Source organism: Carcharhinus amblyrhynchos, chromosome 21 (genome assembly GCF_965287045.1).
Source record: "Carcharhinus amblyrhynchos chromosome 21, sCarAmb.v2.hapA, whole genome shotgun sequence".
NCBI lineage: Eukaryota > Metazoa > Chordata > Chondrichthyes > Carcharhiniformes > Carcharhinidae > Carcharhinus > Carcharhinus amblyrhynchos.
This window is the reverse complement of record NC_137344.1, coordinates 401386-420035: the sequence shown is the minus strand read 5'-3', so window position 1 is coordinate 420035 and position 18650 is coordinate 401386. Positions and strand designations below refer to the sequence as shown.

At 46.6% G+C, this 18650-nt stretch overlaps 1 protein-coding gene across 1 annotated transcript in view; it reads right to left on the bottom strand.

Moving 5' to 3' along the window:
* Nucleotides 1–3666: 3666 nt before the first annotated feature.
* LOC145356552 (inactive rhomboid protein 2-like) overlaps nt 3667–18650 on the bottom strand; it is a 113459-nt gene continuing 98475 nt past the window's right edge. Inside the window, exon 18 of the mRNA XM_080209315.1 lies at nt 3667–3759. Coding sequence (XP_080065441.1) covers nt 3667–3759 — 93 coding nt within the window. The remainder of the gene's footprint in view (nt 3760–18650) is intronic.

Sequence of the window (18650 nt, the reverse complement as noted above, 5' to 3'; positions counted from 1 at the left end):
TAGCTTTCTCCATCCGAGGAAAAAGGCTATCACTATCCACCCTATCTAAACCTCTAATCATCTTATATGTTTCAATAAGATCCCCTCTTAGCCGCCTTCTTTCCAACGAAAACAACCCTAGATCCCTCAGTCTCTCCTCATAGGACCTCCCCACCATACCAGGCAACATCCTAGTAAACCTCCTCTGCACCCTCTCCAACGCCTCCACATCCTTCTTGTAATGCGGGGACCAGAACTGCACACAGTACTCCAAGTGCGGCCGCACTAGAGTAGTGTACAGTTGCAACATTACACTGCGACTCCTAAATTCAATCCCCCTACCAATAAACGCCAAGACACCGTACGCCTTCTTGACAACCTTATCTACTTGATTCCCAACTTTCAGGGATCTATGTACACACACACCTAGATCCCTCTGTTCATCCACACTATTCAAAGTCCTCCCGTTAGCCCTATACTCGACACATCTGTTGCTCCTACCAAAGTGAATTACCTCACACTTCTCCGCATTAAATTCCATCCGCCACCTCTCGGCCCAGCTCTGCAACCTATCTAAGTCTCTGCAACCTATCTAAGTCTAAGTATTGGTCATAACATGCAATGCCTCTCCCATCTGAATCGGTACCAATGGCTTGCTGGGATGGAGAACCCCATTACAAACACCTCATGGATGTTAGCTGATATGGAAAGAAGGTATGCACAAACTGGAAAGGAGAGTTTGGCAATGGGCTTCTCAGTGAAGGAATTCCATCAGTAAGTTTATGGTCAACACCTTGCCATCAAAACAGACTTTTGGGGATTTTTTTCTGTACACAAAACAATACCCCAATAACATCAGCTCAAATACTACAGTGTGCACTATTGTTAACAGAGCAGGGACACAGGTCGCTGACACTCTGAGCTGTCCACCATGTCCTCGAACCTATCCTCACCACAACGTCATTATGAAGTAAAACTTTATGGATACTGAAGAAGGAGGAAGAAAACGTAGCTGGTCTGATTAGAAAGTTTGCGGATGACACTAAGATGGCTGGACTTGTGGATAGTGATGAAGATTGTCAGACAATACAGCAGGATATAAATAGGCTGGAAAATTGGGCAGAGAAATGGCAGATGAAATTTAATCTGGACCAATGTGAGGTGATGCATTTTGGTAAATTCGATTCAGGTGGGAGCTATAAAATAAATCCGATCCGAATGTACAGGTCCACAGATCCTTAAAAGTGGCAGCATTGTTGGAAAAGGTGGTGAAGAAAGCTAACGGCATGCTTACCTTCATCAGCTGGGGTATCGAGGATAAAAGTTGGCAAATTATGTGACAGTTATATAAAATGTTGCTTAGGCCACATTTGGAATACTGCATCCAGTTCTGGTCACCACACTACCAGAAGGATGTGAAGGTTTTGGAGAGAGTGCAGGAAAGGTTTACCAGGATGTTGCCTGGTATGGAGGGTATTAGCTATGAGGTGAGATTGGGCAAACTGGGATTGTTCTCCCTGGAAAGACGGAGGCTGAGGGGCGACCTGATAGAGGTTTATAAAATTATGACGGGCATAGATAGGATAAACAGTGGGAAACTTTTACCCAGAAATGACAATTACAACAGGGCACAAGTCCAAGGGGGGAAAGATACATGGGATGGCTTCCACCACTTCATTTAGTATCATTGAAAGACTCAGGCAGTCAGTCAGTACACACGCAATACCAGAAGTCCTTTTAGTCCAAAGATGTGTGGGTTAGGTGCATTGGCCATGCTAAATTGCCTCAATGTCCGGGGTTGGCTAGGTTAGCGGGATTAGCGGGGTAAATATGTCGAGTTACGGGGATGGGGCCTGGATGGGATTGTTGTCGGTGTAGACTCGATGGGCTGAATGGCCTCCTTCTCCATGGCCTCCTTCACTGTAGGATTTCTATGATTCTACATATCAGCCAATGGGATCCCGTTACCCAATGGAGAGCTCAGGACCCTCATGGCCACAACTGAAGAATGACATCACCTCGCAACTCCATTCCATCCATCGTCACATGACTCAGCAGAATGACATCACCTCACAACTCCATTCCATCCATCGTCACATGACTCAGCAGAATGACATCACCTCACAACTCCGTTCCATCCATTGTCACATGACTCAGCAGAATGACATCACCTCGCAACTCCATTCCATCCATCGTCACATGACTCAGCAGAATGACATCACCTCACAACTCCATTCCATCCATCGTCACATGACTCAGCAGAATGACATCACCTCGCAACTCCGTTCCATCCATCGTCACATGACTCAGCAGAATGACATCACCTCACAACTCCATTCCATCCATCGTCACATGACTCAGCAGAATGACATCACCTCACAACTCCGTTCCATCCATCGTCACATGACTCAGCAGAATGACATCACCTCGCAACTCCGTTCCATCCATCGTCACATGACTCAGCAGAATGACATCACCTCGCAACTCCGTTCCATCCATCGTCACATGACTCAGCAGAATGACATCACCTCGCAACTCCATTCCATCCATCGTCACATGACTCAGCAGAATGACATCACCTCACAACTCCGTTCCATCCATCGTCACATGACTCAGCAGAATGACATCACCTCACAACTCCGTTCCATCCATCGTCACATGACTCAGCAGAATGACATCACCTCACAACTCCATTCCATCCATCGTCACATGACTCAGCAGAATGACATCACCTCACAACTCCGTTCCATCCATCGTCACATGACTCAGCAGAATGACATCACCTCGCAACTCCGTTCCATCCATCGTCACATGACTCAGCAGAATGACATCACCTCGCAACTCCGTTCCATCCATCGTCACATGACTCAGCAGAATGACATCACCTCGCAACTCCATTCCATCCATCGTCACATGACTCAGCAGAATGACATCACCTCACAACTCCGTTCCATCCATCGTCACATGACTCAGCAGAATGACATCACCTCACAACTCCGTTCCATCCATCGTCACATGACTCAGCAGAATGACATCACCTCACAACTCCGTTCCATCCATCGTCACATGACTCAGCAGAATGACATCACCTCACAACTCCGTTCCATCCATCGTCACATGACTCAGCAGAATGACATCACCTCGCAACTCCGTTCCATCCATCGTCACATGACTCAGCAGAATGACATCACCTCACAACTCTGTTCCATCCATCGTCACATGACTCAGCAGAATAGGCACTTCAAGGTTTCAGAAATGGAATGAAGAAACAGAGCTGGGATTCTGTGGACACAACATTGACACAACTCCTTTTTACCTCTTGAATAATACCACACATCTGGAGGGGTTTAGCCCTCCCCTCTCACCCCCTCTGGGGGAACTCCTTGTGGGGAGAACCTGCAGACCAGGCCCAGCCTCACTTTCCTAAATTTAATTGGAAAATTGAAGCAAAAAAGAAGCTCCAGAAAGGGGCAATGATTGGACTAAATCCTGACAGAGTTTTTACTCCAAGAAACACCATCCAATGGGAAATTGTGGTGGCAGCATCCAAGTTGGGCCGAAGGGTCTGTTTCCCTGCTGTAAACCTCTATGACATTATGAGCACCCAGCAAGAATCTTCTCAAGGACTGAGCCAGGGCCATTCATTGTAAAGTTGGGGACAAGATAATAAGGAAATACATTAAGCCGTCAGGAGCTTTTGACAGAAGCAACTAATGCATCGAGCATGAAGTCATCAATAAGAAGCAAAGGAACTCTACCCACTGTCGGCTCAAAGAGAATCTGCCTCAAAAACAGAAACACAATCAGCGCAACCGAGCCAGAGGTTGTTATCGAGAATGAGTTGCCTGCAGTGGTCACCCAGAAAGAGAAGCTCGCCAACCCGATATCCCCATGTGACCAGATAGAAGTCTTAGGAGGGGTAACCCTCAGACTCAGAGGGGGAGGTGTAATAACTCCCAAGACTTACATGAGGAATTCCTGATTGACCTCCCAGTGAGACTTGTGGAATACAAGCTCTCGTGGTGATAGGCAATTGCCTAACCACTTGGAACTGGCGTCCCAAGTCCTTGATAAAGTGGTCCCCTGAGCAAGTCCATTATTCTATTGTCCTGCATAGGATTTGTGTACATCTACCAGAGGCTTAATCTTTACTTTGTCAGATGAAACATGTTTCTTTCCAGTGGCTTCCTGAGTTATTACAAGATGATAACAAGCAAGATGGATAAAGGGGAGTCAGTAGATGTAATATATGTAGCATTCAATAAAGTACCAAGAAAAGAAGCCCATTGTGTTGGGGTGGTACATTAGCGTGGAGAGAGGATTAACTAACTGATAAAAGGCAGAGAGTTAGGATGTGAGGGTCATTTTCAGGGTAATGACTGGAGTGCCACAGGGATCAGTGCTGGGGCCACAACAGATATTAATGACTTGGAAGAGGGAAGAGAATGTATTATTGCCATGTTGTGGATGATACAAAAATAGGTAGGAAAGCAAGTTGTGAAGATAATGTCTACAGGGGGATATAGACTAACTGAGTGTGTAGAAACTTGGTGGATGGAATATAATAAAGGAAAATGTGAAGTTCTGAACTTTGGTAGAAAGAATAAAGGCACTGAACATTATTTAAATGGAGAAAGACTGCAGAAAGCTGCAGCACAGAGGGATTGAGGATCCTTGTGCATAAATCACAAAAATCTAGCATGTACATTTAGCAGGTAATAGGGAAGGCAAATGGAATGTTGGCCTTTATTTCAAAAGAAATGGAGTATAAAAATAGGGAAATCTTGATAAAATAATACAATGCACCAGTTAGGCCACATCTGAAATCCTGTGAACAGTTTTGACCTCTTATCTGAGGAATGTACAGATATTGGAGGCAGTCCAGAGAAGGTTCATCATGTCGATCCCAGGATCTGAGGGATTTTTTATATAAGGAGAGGTTGAGTGAGATGGGCCTGTACTCATTGGAGTTTAGAAGAATGAGAGGCAGCCTTATTGAGAGATAGAGGGCAGAATTTCCCTCCCAAAAGTTCTAAGTATTAAATGAGCAGGAAAATGGTAAGTTTTCTCACTGGTAATTTCAGCACGGAAAGCAACATTGATTTGAAACACTCTGTAAATGTGAAGCTGTCATGCAATTCTTACCATCGGGCGGAGGGGTGTGAGGTGGGTGGAACCTAACCTCGTTGGTAAAGCCAACTGTTGAGCTCTTGGGGCACCATTGCTCATGCACCCTGATCTCCCAGTGTATCGGGCATCTGCTTCCAGCCCCCGGCCTTCCCTACAGACATTGTTCCCCCCCCCACCCCATGGATTTCAAGCACTCTACCTTTCTGCTTGTGAATCCTGCAGAGTACCCCCCCCCTTAACCCCTTCCCAATCACCAACCCCACTCCAATCAGCACCCATGCAGAGTTCCCCCATTAGCAGTGTCCCTCCCAAAACCTCAGCACACGTGCAAGCCCCCCCACCTCACCCAGCAACCTTGCAGCGTCTGGGTCACCCCCACCTCCTTACTCCCCCTCATCACTGCTGCACCTGGCTCAGAGCTTTATTGACCATCTGTGAGCTGCGTGGGCCTGACCATCATTCCGCAGAGGTGGGGAAGGGCTGTGCTGAACTCACTAATTATATGTTAACCTCGTCATATGTGCAGCGTGGTGACACAGCGGTTAGCACTGCTCTCTCAAAGCACCACTGATCTGGATTCAATTCCCAGCTTTGGTCACTGTGCAGAGTCTGCACATTCTCTCCATGTCAGTATGGGTTTCCTTTGGGTGCTCTGGTTTCCTCCCACACTCTGAAAGATGCGCTGATTAGATGCATTGACCCGAACAGGCAGCTGACTGTGGTAGAAACATAGAACAGTACAGGCCCTTCGGCCCTCAGTGTTGTGCTGAGCTATGTCCAAACCCAAGATTAGTCTCTCCCACTTCCTATCATTCTGGAGTGCTCCATGTGCCTATCCAATAACCACTTAAAGTTCCTAAAGTGTCCGACTCCACTATCACAGCAGGCAGTGCATTCTACACCCCAACCACTCTCTGAGTAAAGAATCTACCTCGGATATCTCCCACCATGAACCTTACAGTTATGCCCCCGAGTAACAGCTACATCCACCTGAGGAAATAGTCTCTGCACGTCCACTCTATCAATCCCTCTCATCATCTTATAAACCTCTATTAAGTTGCCTCTCATCCTCCTCCGCTCTAAAGAGAAAAGCCCCAGCTCCCTCAACCTTTCCACTTAAGACCTACCCTCCAAACCAGGCAGCATCCTGGTAAATCTCCTCTGCACTCTCTCCAATGCTTCCACATCCTTCTTATAGTGAGGTGACCAGAACTGAACACAATATTCCAAATGTGGTCTCACCAACGTCCGGTACAGTTGCAGCATAACCCCATGGCTCTTAAACTCAAACCCCCTGTTAATAAACGCTAACACACTATAAGCCTTCTTCACGGCTCTATCCACTTGAGTGGCAACCTTCACAGATCTGTGGATATGAACCCCAAGATCTCTCTGTTCCTCCACATTCCTCAGAACCCTGCCGTTGACCCTGTAATCCTCATTCAAGTTTGTCCTACCAAAATGAATCACCTCACACTTATCAGGGTTAAACTCCATCTGCCACTTTTTGGCCCAGCTCTGCATCCTATCAATGTCTCTTTGAAGCCTGCAAGAGCCCTCCACCTCATCCACTACTCCACCAATCTTGGTGTCATCAGCAAATTTACTGACCCACCCTTCAGTCCCCTCTTCCAAGTCATTGATAAAAATCACAAATAACAGAGGGCCCAGCACTGATCCCTGTGGTACACCGCTGGTAACTGGCCTCCAGTCTGAAAATTTTCCTTCCACCATCACCCTCTGTCTTCTATGATACAGCCAGTTACTTATCCAATCGGCCAAATTTCCTTCTATCCCACATCTCCTTATCTTCTTCATGAGCCTATCATGGGGAACCTTATCAAACGCCTTACTAAAATCCATGTATACAACATCAACTGCTCTACCTTCGTCTACACACTTAGTTACCTCCTCAAAGAATTCAATCAAATTTGTGAGGCAGGACTTACCCCTCACGAAACAAAGAACAAAAGAACAAAGAACAACCCAGCACGGGAAACAGGCTCTTCAGCCCAACGAGCCCGCGCCGCCATCCCAACAAAGCATTTTCCTACACCTACCTAGACCTGTGTGTATGTGTACGGTACCCCCATTGGAAACGAGATTCAGGGGAGAATAGTTTAGGGTCAATTTGTTCCACCAATCAGCCTAAGAGCACATCTTTGGGGTGTGGGAGGTAACTGGAGCACCCGAGGAAACCCACGCAACCATAGGGAGAATGCGCAAACTCCCACAGACACTGGCCCAAATCCACATATCTGCACAGCAAACAGTGATAGTCACTGCTGACTATCCCGGATTAAACTGAATCTTTCCAAACGGTCATAAATCCTATCCATCAGGACCTTTTCCATTAACTTACTGGTTACTGAAGTAAGACTAATTGGCCTATAATTACCAGGGTCATTCCTATTTCCTTTCTTGAAGGAAGGACATTCGCCACTCTCCAGTCCTCTGGCACAATCCCCGTGGACAGTGAGGACACAAAGATCAAAGCTAAAGGCTCTGCAATCTCATCCCTTGCCTCCCAAAGTATCCTAGGATGTATCCCATCTGGCCCAGGGGACTTATCCACCCTCAGGTTTTTCAAAATTGCTAATACATCTTCCCTCAGAACATCTACCTCCTCCATCCTATCAGCCTGTATCACTCACTCATCCTCAAAAACATGGCCCCTCTCCTTAGTGAACACTGAAGAAAAGTATTCATTCAATGCCTCACCTATCTCTTCTGACTCCATGCACAAGTTCCCACTACTATCCTTGACTGGCCCTAACCTCACCCTGATCATTCTTTTATTTCTCACATAAGAAATGGTGACTAGAGGATTTTCACAGTAACTTCATTGCAATATTAATGTAATCTACTTATGACTCTAATAAATAAACTTTAAACTTAAAAACCTTATGCATGGAATATGACATCACATCCATTTTGGATGCAATGTTCTTGCCAGAAGATTTCCTGGGAGGATTCTGAACAGCCCAGTGCCAGGCATAAATTTGATTTTTTTAATCCCACACTATTTTCCCACCCCACTCTGAAAGGAGAAAACACCTTCCCATCATTGTCGAGCAACATTGCAACAAAGCCTGGGCTAAAGACAATGGAAAATGTTTTTTATCCATCATTCCTTCCATTGAGAACTCAGCATTCATAGAGTCATAGATGTTTACAGCATGGAAAAAGGCCCTAACTTGTCCATGCTGCCCAGTTTTTTAAACTACTAAGCTAGTTCCAACTGCCCACATTTGGCCCATATCCCTCAATACTCATCCTCCCCATGTAACTGTCTAAATGCTTTTTAAAAGACAAAATTGTTCCCACCTCTATTACTACCTCTGGCAGCTTGTTCCAGACACTCACCACCCTCTGAAAAAAATTGCCCCTCTGGACACTTCTATATCTCTCCCATCTTAAACCTATGCCCTCTAGTTTAAGACTCCCCTACTTTGGGAAAAGATATTGACTATCTAGCTGATCTGTGCCCCTCATTATTTTATAGACCTCTATAAGATCACCTCTCAGCCTCCTACACTCCAGAGAAAAAAGTCCCAGTCTATCCAGTCTCTCCTTATAACTCAATCCATCAAGTGCCAGTCCTAGTAAGTCTTTTCTGTGTTCTTTCTAGTTTAATAACAGAGTACCAGCCTATCCAGCCTCTTCTTGGGGAAATTGAAAGTATAGAAGCCAAGTAGCAACTTTTCCCCAATTCTGAAAGAGAGCCAAAAATCAGAGACAGCATCAAGGCAAAATGAAGAGGACAAATACCAACTCTAAACAATCTCGGAGTCGGTTGTGAAGGAACCATGAAAAATGAACATAAACAATAACCACCAGCCTGTGATAATCACAACCAGGACTAAAAGGTTAATGGACTCTCTCAGGGGCTTGCTTTATACAGGGCTCAGTGTATGAGCTCCACCTGGTCAGCTGATTACCAATCCCCAGGGGATTCTTATTCAACAAGCCTAACTGGGAGCTCAATTACTGATTGCCCAATGCAAATCATGGGATTATCACCGCAGCGGTGACAGATCAATACAGGACAAATAGCAAAGGATCATTGGAAGAGGAGGAGGCTATTTAGCCACTCAGTTCTGACAAAGGGTCATCAAAATGTCAGCTCTTTTCTCTCCTTACAGACGCTGCCAGACCTACTGAGATTTTCCAGTGTTTTCTCTTTTGGTTTAGTCCCTGTGACTCAAATCCAAAGAGCCGTCTTTGCCCCATATCCCTTCAAAGTTTTGCTTAACAAAAACCTGGCAGTCTCTGATTTAAAATGAATGATTATTTCCTAATTCCATTCCTCAAAGATCTGATAGATTTGGGGCCCAGAAACCTCTAGAATTAGACTCGAACATCAGAAATGATTCTTCTCCAGCCCAAATAGAAACTACCCGGCCTTCCCTCGACAGATCACCCTCCCTCGACAGATCACCCTCCCTCGACAGATCACCCTCCCTCGACAGATCACCCTCCCTCAGCAAATCACCCTCCCTCAGCAAATCACCCTCCCTCGACAGATCACTCTCCCTCGACAGATCACCCTCCCTCGACAGATCGCCCTCCCTCGACAGATCGCCCTCCCTCGACAGATCGCCCTCCCTCGACAGATCACCCTCCCTCGACAGATCACCCTCCCTCAGCAAATCACCCTCCCTCGACAGATCACTCTCCCTCGACAGATCACCCTCCCTCAACAGATCACCCTCCCTCGTCAAATCACCCTCCCTCGACAGATCACCCTCCCTCGACAGATCACCCTCCCTCGACAGATCACCCTCCCTCGACAGATCACCCTCGTGTGAGTTCAGAACAGCTGCTCCATGCGGACATTTATTTTGGGTCTGAAAAAGTGAAACAGTTCTCCCAAAGGAAGATGACCATGAAGAGATATCGCCTTCTAGCAGATAGCCTGGAAAATATTGTATAGAGATGCTGGCACTGGACTGGGGTAAACACAGTAAGAAGTCTCACAACAACAAGTTAAAGTCCAACAGGTTTATTTGGTAGCAAAAACTATGAACTTTCGAAGTGCTGCTCCTTCAGCAGGTAAGAGGGAGTTCAGTTCACAAACAGGGTATATAAAGACACAAACTCAATTTACAAAATTGGAATGTGAGTCTTTACAGCTAATCAAGTCTTAAAGGTACAGACAGTGTGAGTGGAGAGACGATTAAGCACAGGTTAAAGAGATGTGTATTGTCTCCAGCCGGGACAGTTAGTGAGATTTTACAAACCCAGGCAAATCATGGGGGTTACAGATAGTGTGACATGAACCCAAGATCCCGTTTGAGGCCGTCCTCATGCGTGTGGAACTTGGCTACCAGTCTCTGCTCAGCGACTCTGCGCTGTCGTGTGTCATGAAGGCCGTCTTGGAGAACGCTTACCCGAAGATCGGAGGCCGAATCCCCATGACCGCTGAAGTCTTCCCCAACAGGAAGAGAACAGTCTTGCTTGGTGATTGTCGAGCGATGTTCATTCATCCGTTGTCATAGTGTCTGCTTGGTCTCCCCAGTGTACCATGCCTCGGCACATACACTGCAGGAAAGTATCAGGTAGACAACATTGGCCGAGTTACAAGAGTACATACTCCGCGTCCTGGAAACCAAGATAGAATTCATATTCTCAACTTGCACTCAGGACGCAGACCAACTGCGAAACTCTGCCAAGCAGCTGAGACAAATTAACTACGCCATCTACATGCTCACCAAGAACAGGAAACTTGAGAAACGCGGCATCGCCGCCAGCAACAACCAAGCCTCCCCCGGCACCACAGTAGAAAACAGCACCACCGCAGGGAGGTCTATTGTCAACTTGTCGGACTACACACTTCAACCAGATGAAATCGAAGTTCTCAGCCGAGGGCTCAAATTCTGCTCCACCACCAAAATGGACCCCATCAGTCTCACAGCAGACACAGAGGAATTCACCAGGCGAATGAGGCTGCGGGAGTTCTTCCACAAACCCCAGGAGGCCAACAGCGAACACAACGAGACAGCCAATGAACCAGAACAGCCGACAGAGAGGTTCGCAGTGCAGCAACCGAAGAGGAAAGAGTCCAATTGGACTCCTCCGGAAGGCCGCTGCCCTCAACTGGACTTGTATGCCCAAACCATCAGGAGGTGCGTCAACACCAGATTCATCAACCACACTCACACAACAGCCCCGAACATCACCCAAGCACAATGCAATGCCATCTGCACTCTCAAGACCAACCGCAACATTGTCATCAAACCAGCAAAGGAGGGGCCATTGTCATACTGAACAGAACGGATTACTGCAAAGAAATGTCCTGACAACTGGATAACCAGGAACAGCTTTTGGTTTGTGCTACCAAATAAACCTGTTGGACTTTAACCTGGTGTTGTGAGACTTCTTACTGTAAATGTTGTATAGGGGCAGGTGTCATGACCCGGGCTCTGGGATCTCTCTTCAATGTTCTCATTTTCAGGTATGAGGTTCTTTAACCTGGTCACAGATAAACAGCGAGAGATGTTTTACTTTAACTTACATACAAATTTATTTTAAAGGTATTTAAACGACACTTCAAAGTGGATATGTAAATACAACATTAATAATTAAAAAAAGATTTTAAAATCATATTTGAGTTGTAAAAGAGAATTCAGTGAAACAGATTTTAAACGCAATGCTACTGTTTACACACCCAGCAAATAGTCAAAGAAATGTTTTACTGGAAATCGCCGAGTGTTTCTGACACAAAAACTGTTGACATTATCCAAATAAGAAGTCTCACAAAACCAGATTAAAATCCAACAGGTTTATTTGGTAGCACAGCCACGAGCTTCCAGAGCACTGCTGCTTTGTCAGCTGAGTGGGAGTTCAGTTCACAAACAGGGCAATATAAAGACACAAAGTCAATTTACAAAATAATGGTAAAATAAGAACTTGGCTACCAGTCTCTGCTCAGCGACTCTGCGCTGTCGTGTGTCGTGAGGGCTGCCTTGGAGAACGTTTTCGCAAAGATCAGAGGCCGAATGCCCGTGACTGCTGAAGTGTTCTACATCATGACATTATCCAATCGCAGACAACTCAAGAAATACCAAAGGATCCAAAATACATTTGATACCTTTCTACACAATCTCAGATTTTTTAGAGAGAACCCAGTACATCTGCACCTTACTGTACATTCCTGGAATCCTCTGAGCTCAACCGCAGCTGGGATTCCCCAGTCCCGCAGCTGGGATTCCCCAGCCCTGCAGCTGGGATTCCCCAGTCCCGCAGCTGGGATTCCCCAGCCCTGCAGCTGGGATTCTCCAGTCCTGCTACAGTAATGGTATGTTGGCCTTCACAGTCAGAGGATTTGAGTACAGGAGCAGGGATATCTTGCTGTAATTATACTGGGCCTTGCTGAACCTCTGGAATATTGTGTGCAGTCTTAGTCTCCTTATCTGAGGAAGGATGTTCTTGGTCTAGAGGGAGTGCAGAGAAGGTTCATCAGGCTGATTCCTGTATGGCAGGACTGATGGTTGAGGGCAGATTGAATCGGTTAGGATTAAATTAATTGAAGTTTAGAAGGTAACATATATTAAGATATGGTTCAACTGAACTGAAGGTTGAAGAGAATCTCATAGAAATCTGGAAAATTCTAACAGGACAAAACAGGGCAGATGCAGGAAGGATGTTCCTGATCGTGGGGGTGTCCAGAACCAGAGGTCATTGTTTGAGGATAAGGGAAAAACTATTTAGAACTGAGGTGAGGAGAAATTTCTTCACCCAGAGGGTGGTGAACGTGTGCAACTCACTCCCACAGAAAGTAGTTGAGGCCAAAACATTCTATGCTTTTAAAAAGCGGTTAGATGTACTTTTTTGGAGTGAAGGGGATCAAAGGATATGGGGGGAAGGGGAGGGGTCAGGATATTGAGTTCGATGATCAGCCATAATCAAGATGAATGGTGGAACAGGCTGGAAGGACTGAGTGGCCTCCCTCCTGCTCCTATTTTCTATGTTTCTAGTAGATACTAACAATGGCACCAAGCTGTGGCATCATTAATCAGTCCAAAATTTTCCTTGATAAGAAAGAGTATACTTTCCAGAGAGGGGGTGCAGCAGAAGTTCACTAGGCTGATACCGATACCGGGGCTGGTGGGACAGTCCAAGAGGAGACATTGCGTCGGCTAGGCCTGTATTCACTCAAATTTAGAAAGATGAGAGGGGATTTGATTGAAATATATAAAATTCTCATGGCTGGACAGACTGGATGCAGAGAGGATGTTCCCCCGGTTGGGGAATCTAAAACCTGGGGCACAGTTTCAGGATACGAGGTAGACAATTTGGGACTGGGATAAGGAATGATTTCTTCACTCAGTGAGAAGTGAATCTGTGGAATTCTCCATCACAGAAAGCTATGGAGGCCAGGGCCCAATTTTACCATTGAGTTGCGCCTATTTTTGGGCATGAAAACTTGGTAAAGTTGGGCATGAGGCAAGTAGCGCAATTCGCGCCCGCCTCTGCACCGGTGCCCCTCTTTACCAAGGCCCAAAAATGGCCTCAATCACGACCGTATCTGAAATGTAATGAGCTGCACACTCAACTTTCCGGCACTTCCCCCTTTACCACATCGTTCACCCATCAGGAATTGACACAAAGCAGACACGTTCCATTGGCTCTGTCACTGAGGGTTAGTGAGGCAGTAAATGCCAAGTGGGGGCTGCAATTGGTCTGTGCGGCAGAGGGGGTGGGGGGATTAAGGGGGTCAGTAATATTGTGGGGGTGGGGCAATGTCTGTGCGGGCTTGGGGAGGCATTACCCGGCCCGGGAGCGATGTGGCAGTGGAGCAGCATTCCATCTTAGTTTTCTGCGCGTGCGCAGTTGGAGACTCCGATTGGAGCTGCAGGATTTCAGGCACGATGAGCCCCGCCTACAGGCCTGTGCAGTGTTGAGTGGGATCGTTATTTTTTCGGGCAGTGTGTGTACGGAGGCTCCTGAGAATGGGTCTAGAAGTCAGATCTGAAACACCCAGAATTAAATTGGTAAAATAGGTGCTAGGTCACTGAATGTATTCAAGAAAGAGATAATGTTTTAGATTTTAATGGCATCGAGGGATATGGAGAGAAGGTGGGAATATGGCATTGAGATCAAGGACAAGCCATGATCATATTAAATAGTGGAGGAAACTTGAAGGGCCGAACGGCCTATTCCTGCCCTGGTTTCTGCCAATGAGGCAATTAAGCTTATCTCTATTTCAAAATAAGAAAAGAGGCTGTGTGTTGTACAGCGAATGGTACAGACGGGGAATATCTCATCTCACTCTGAGGCGATTGTTGTCTATTCTGTGCACAGAGGCTCCAAGGTAACAATGACGACCTGTTTCTGTATCCATTTCCTTAATTCTAAAGGATCCTAAACTTATACCAATTCCACTGACTTATCCACGTATTTCCAATTATATCTGCGTCCTCCTTTAGCAAACATTGATCAAATCACCCCCGAACCTTTTAAATTCCAGGAATATAAGATGGTCGCCATTCTCCCATTGCGCTGGGCCGGGGGATTTTCACACGGATTCGTGGGGTTAACGCACGCATCCCACAAGCATGTCCCAGTGCCGGATTTCCCACAGCCTCAGTTCTGCAACAGAAATCAGCGGGGCGGCGCAGAAATCATTGAAATGGTCATTTTAAAATCATTTAAATGAGATTAGTGGGCAGGGACTAAAGACTCTGCCAGCCTTTCCCCCCCCCAACCAGTGTGGTTCACTCCAGCGGGGATTACACTCACTCCCCACTAACAGGGAACTAGTGGCCCAACCCCACTGGAGTGAAGCGGGGGGGGCCAACTGGGACCCATCTGAGGGTCGGGCAATGGGGGAGCACTACCCCCTGGGCATGGGCCCTCTGGAACTGTACAAGGGCCACCTTGGCACTGCCCATCAGGCAGGCTAGAGGATGGGCCTGATGGGGGTGGGAGCCTGATGGGGTGGGGTCCAGTGGACGATTGGTGGGGGTGGGGCATCACATTACCTCTCTGCATAAGGATCAGTGCAGGAAGCGGGCTGAGGGGTGGAGGGTGTGGCACTGTGGTGGGGGGGGGAGGTGTCAAGACTGCAGGGCAGGGGGGCAGGTAATTGTCAGGGGGGGAAATCAGTGGGGGGGTGGCGTTGCTAGAGATCAGGTGGGTCAGGAGGGGTCACAGCTGGGGCTGGGAATAGTTGGGGAGCCAGCGAACAGAGTGTGGGGGGGACAGGGAGCTGGACTTGTAGGGGTTGCAGTGCAGGGTCACTGTACATGTGCCGATCCCAGCACCGACAGATCCGCTCAGTGCGCTGGTTTCAGACTCTCCAGCGGGGATAGGCTCTGCCTCGAGTTTTTGATGATATTCACACTGGTGGCCTCTACAGTGCACAGAGTGTGGGAGAATCTTCTCTGAACTCCCACCGAAAAACAGTGTGATTTACTCCACTTTTCTCACAAATTCAACACTTAGAACTTTTTTTGGGAGAATTCCACCTGACATCTTTGTAATTTAGTATTTAATCCTGAGATTGGTCTTGTGAACCTGCCCTGCACTCTCTCCAAGGTCAATATATACCAAGGGGTGATACCAGGGCAGTTCACGCCAGCCAGTGTATACAGATAGCATCTCTGGCTGTGTCAGAGCTCGGCTCACCCTCATGCTCACAGCTCAAAGTAATCTTGCCAGACACAGTTCAAAGCAAAGGTTTATTGTCCTACCTGTTGTATTTTACAGCACAAACTCACTGTCCTGCATCCCCATCGTTCAGGTACTCATCCCGGTGCTCAGGTCCCCACAGTGACTGCTGACCCTCCACAGTGACCCACCACAAAGAAACTCGAAGCAGGAGGAGGCCATTTGGCCCTTCGAGCCTGCTCTGCCATTCATTCTGATCATGGCTGATCATCAAATTCAATATCCTGATTCCCCCTCATATCCCTCGATTTCTTCAGCCCCAAGAGCGAAATCTAATTTCTTCTTGAAATCAGACAATATTTAGGCCTCAACTACTTTCTGTGGGAGTGAATTCCACACATTCCCCACCCTCTGGGTGAAGAAATTTCTCCTCACCTCAGTTCTAAAAGGTTTCCCCCTTATCCTCAAACTCTGACCCCTACTTCTGGACTCCCCCCACCATCGGGAACATCCTTTTTGAATGTACCCTGTCTAAAATTTCAGTGAGATCCTCTCCAGTGAATATAATCCTAATCGACTCAGTCTCTCCTCATATGACAGACCTGCCATCCCAGGAATCAGCCTGGTAAACCCTCGCTGCGCTCCCTCTATAGCAAGGACATCCTTCCTCAGATAAGGAGACCAAAACTGTACACAATACTCCAGGTGTGGCCTCACCAATGCCCTGTACAATTGCAGCAAAACATCCCTATCCCTATACTCAAATCCTCTCGCTATGAAAGCCAACAATCCTCTCTTTACAACGATCTGAGGTCCCTATCTGCTTCAAGATGATGACCATCATCCCTGTACCTAAGAAAAACCGAGCAGTGTGCCTTAATGACTATTGGTCAGTGGCTCTGACATCCATCACTGTGAAATGCTAGTTATGGTGCTAATCAATTCCAGCCTCCCAGATACCTGCATCCACTAGTTTGCCGACCGCCGCAACAGATCCACAGCAGACACCATCTCCCTGGCCCTGCACTTAACCCTGGAACAACAACATAACAAGGACACCTATGTCAGACTCCTATTTATTGACTACAGCTCAGCCTTCAACACCATTATTCTCATGAAACTCATCTCCAAACTGTCATCTGGGCCTCGGTTCCTCCCTGTGACTGGATCCCGAACTTCCTAACTCACAGACCACAAATCAGTAAGGATAGGCAACACCACCTCCTCCACAATTATACTCAACACCAGTACCCCACAAGGTTGTGTTCTCAGCCCCCTTCCATACTCCGTATACACCCATGACTGGACAAATTCCTCTCCAATTCGATTTTCAAGTTTGCTGATGACACCACCATAGTGGAGAACATGCCCCTGTCTACATCAACACGGACAAAGTAGAAATGGTCAAGAGCTTCATGTTTTTAGGTGTCCAGATCACCAACAACCTGTCCTGGTTCCTCCCCCCCGCATGCCAACACTATAGTTAAGAAAGCCCACTTATGCCTCTACTTTCTCAGAAGTCTAAGGAAATTTGGCATGTCAGCTATGACTCTCACCAACTTTTACAGATGCCCCATAGAAAGCATTCTTTCTGGTTGTATCACAGCTCGGTCTGGGCTCCTGCTCTGCCCAAGACCACAAGGAACTACAAAACGTCATGAATGTAGCCCAATCCATCACACAAACCAATCTCCCATCCTTGACTCTGTCTATACTTGCCCCTGCCTCGGAAAAGCAGCCGGGATAATTAAGGATCCCACACACCCAAGACATTCTCTCTTCCACCTTCTTCCGATGAGAAAAAGATACAAAAGTCTGAGGTCACGTATCAACCAACTCAAGAACAGCTTCTTCCCTGCTGCTGTCAGACTTTTGAATGGACTTAACTTGCATTAAGTTGATCTTTCTCTACACCCTAGCTATGACTGTAACATGACATTCTACATTCTTTCGTTTCCTTCTCTATGAATGGTATGCTTTGCCGTGCAGCGCGCAAGAAACAATACTTTTCACTGTATGTTAATACATGTGGCAATAACAAATCAACATACCGTTTACCTTCTTTACTGCCTGCTGTGTCTGCACACTTACTTTCAGTGACTGATACACGAGGACTCCAAGGTCTCGCTGAATATCCCCATCTCTCAATTTACACCCATTCAAATAATAATGTCTTCCTATTATTGTTACCAAAGTGAGTGACCTCACATTTATCCACATTATACTGCATCTGCCATGCAGATACCCACACACTCAGCCTGTCCAAATCACACTGAAGCATATAGAACATAGAACAGTACAGCACAGTACAGGCTCTTCAGCTCTCGATGTTGTGTCGAGCTATATCCGAACCCAAGATCAAGCTATCCCACTCCCATCTCTGTATCCTCCTCACAGTTCACCCTCCCACCCAACTTTGTATTATCTCCGCATTTACAGATGATACATTCAGTTCCCTCTTCCAAATCATTAATATATAATGTGAATAATTGGGTCCCAGCACAGGTCCCTGTGAAACTCCACTAGTCACTGACTGCCAATCAGAAAAAGACCCATTTATGCCAACTCTTTGCTTCCTATCTGCTAACCAGCTTTCTATTCATCTCAAGACATTACCTGCAATCCCATGTGCTTTAACTTTACATCGTAGTCTGTTATGTGAGACCTTGTCAAAAGCCTTCTGAATAAACCACATCCACTGGCTCTCCTTGGTGAGCTCCACTAGTTACATCCTCAAAAAATTCCAATAGATTCATCAAGTATGATTTCGCTTTTGTAAATCCATGCTGACTTTGTCTGATTATACCACTGCCTTCCAAATGCTGAGTTATGAAATCCTTGACAATGGACTCTTGCAACTTCCCCAGTACCGACGTTAGGCTCACTGGTCTGTAGTTCCCTCCTTTCTCGCTACCTCCCTTTTTGAA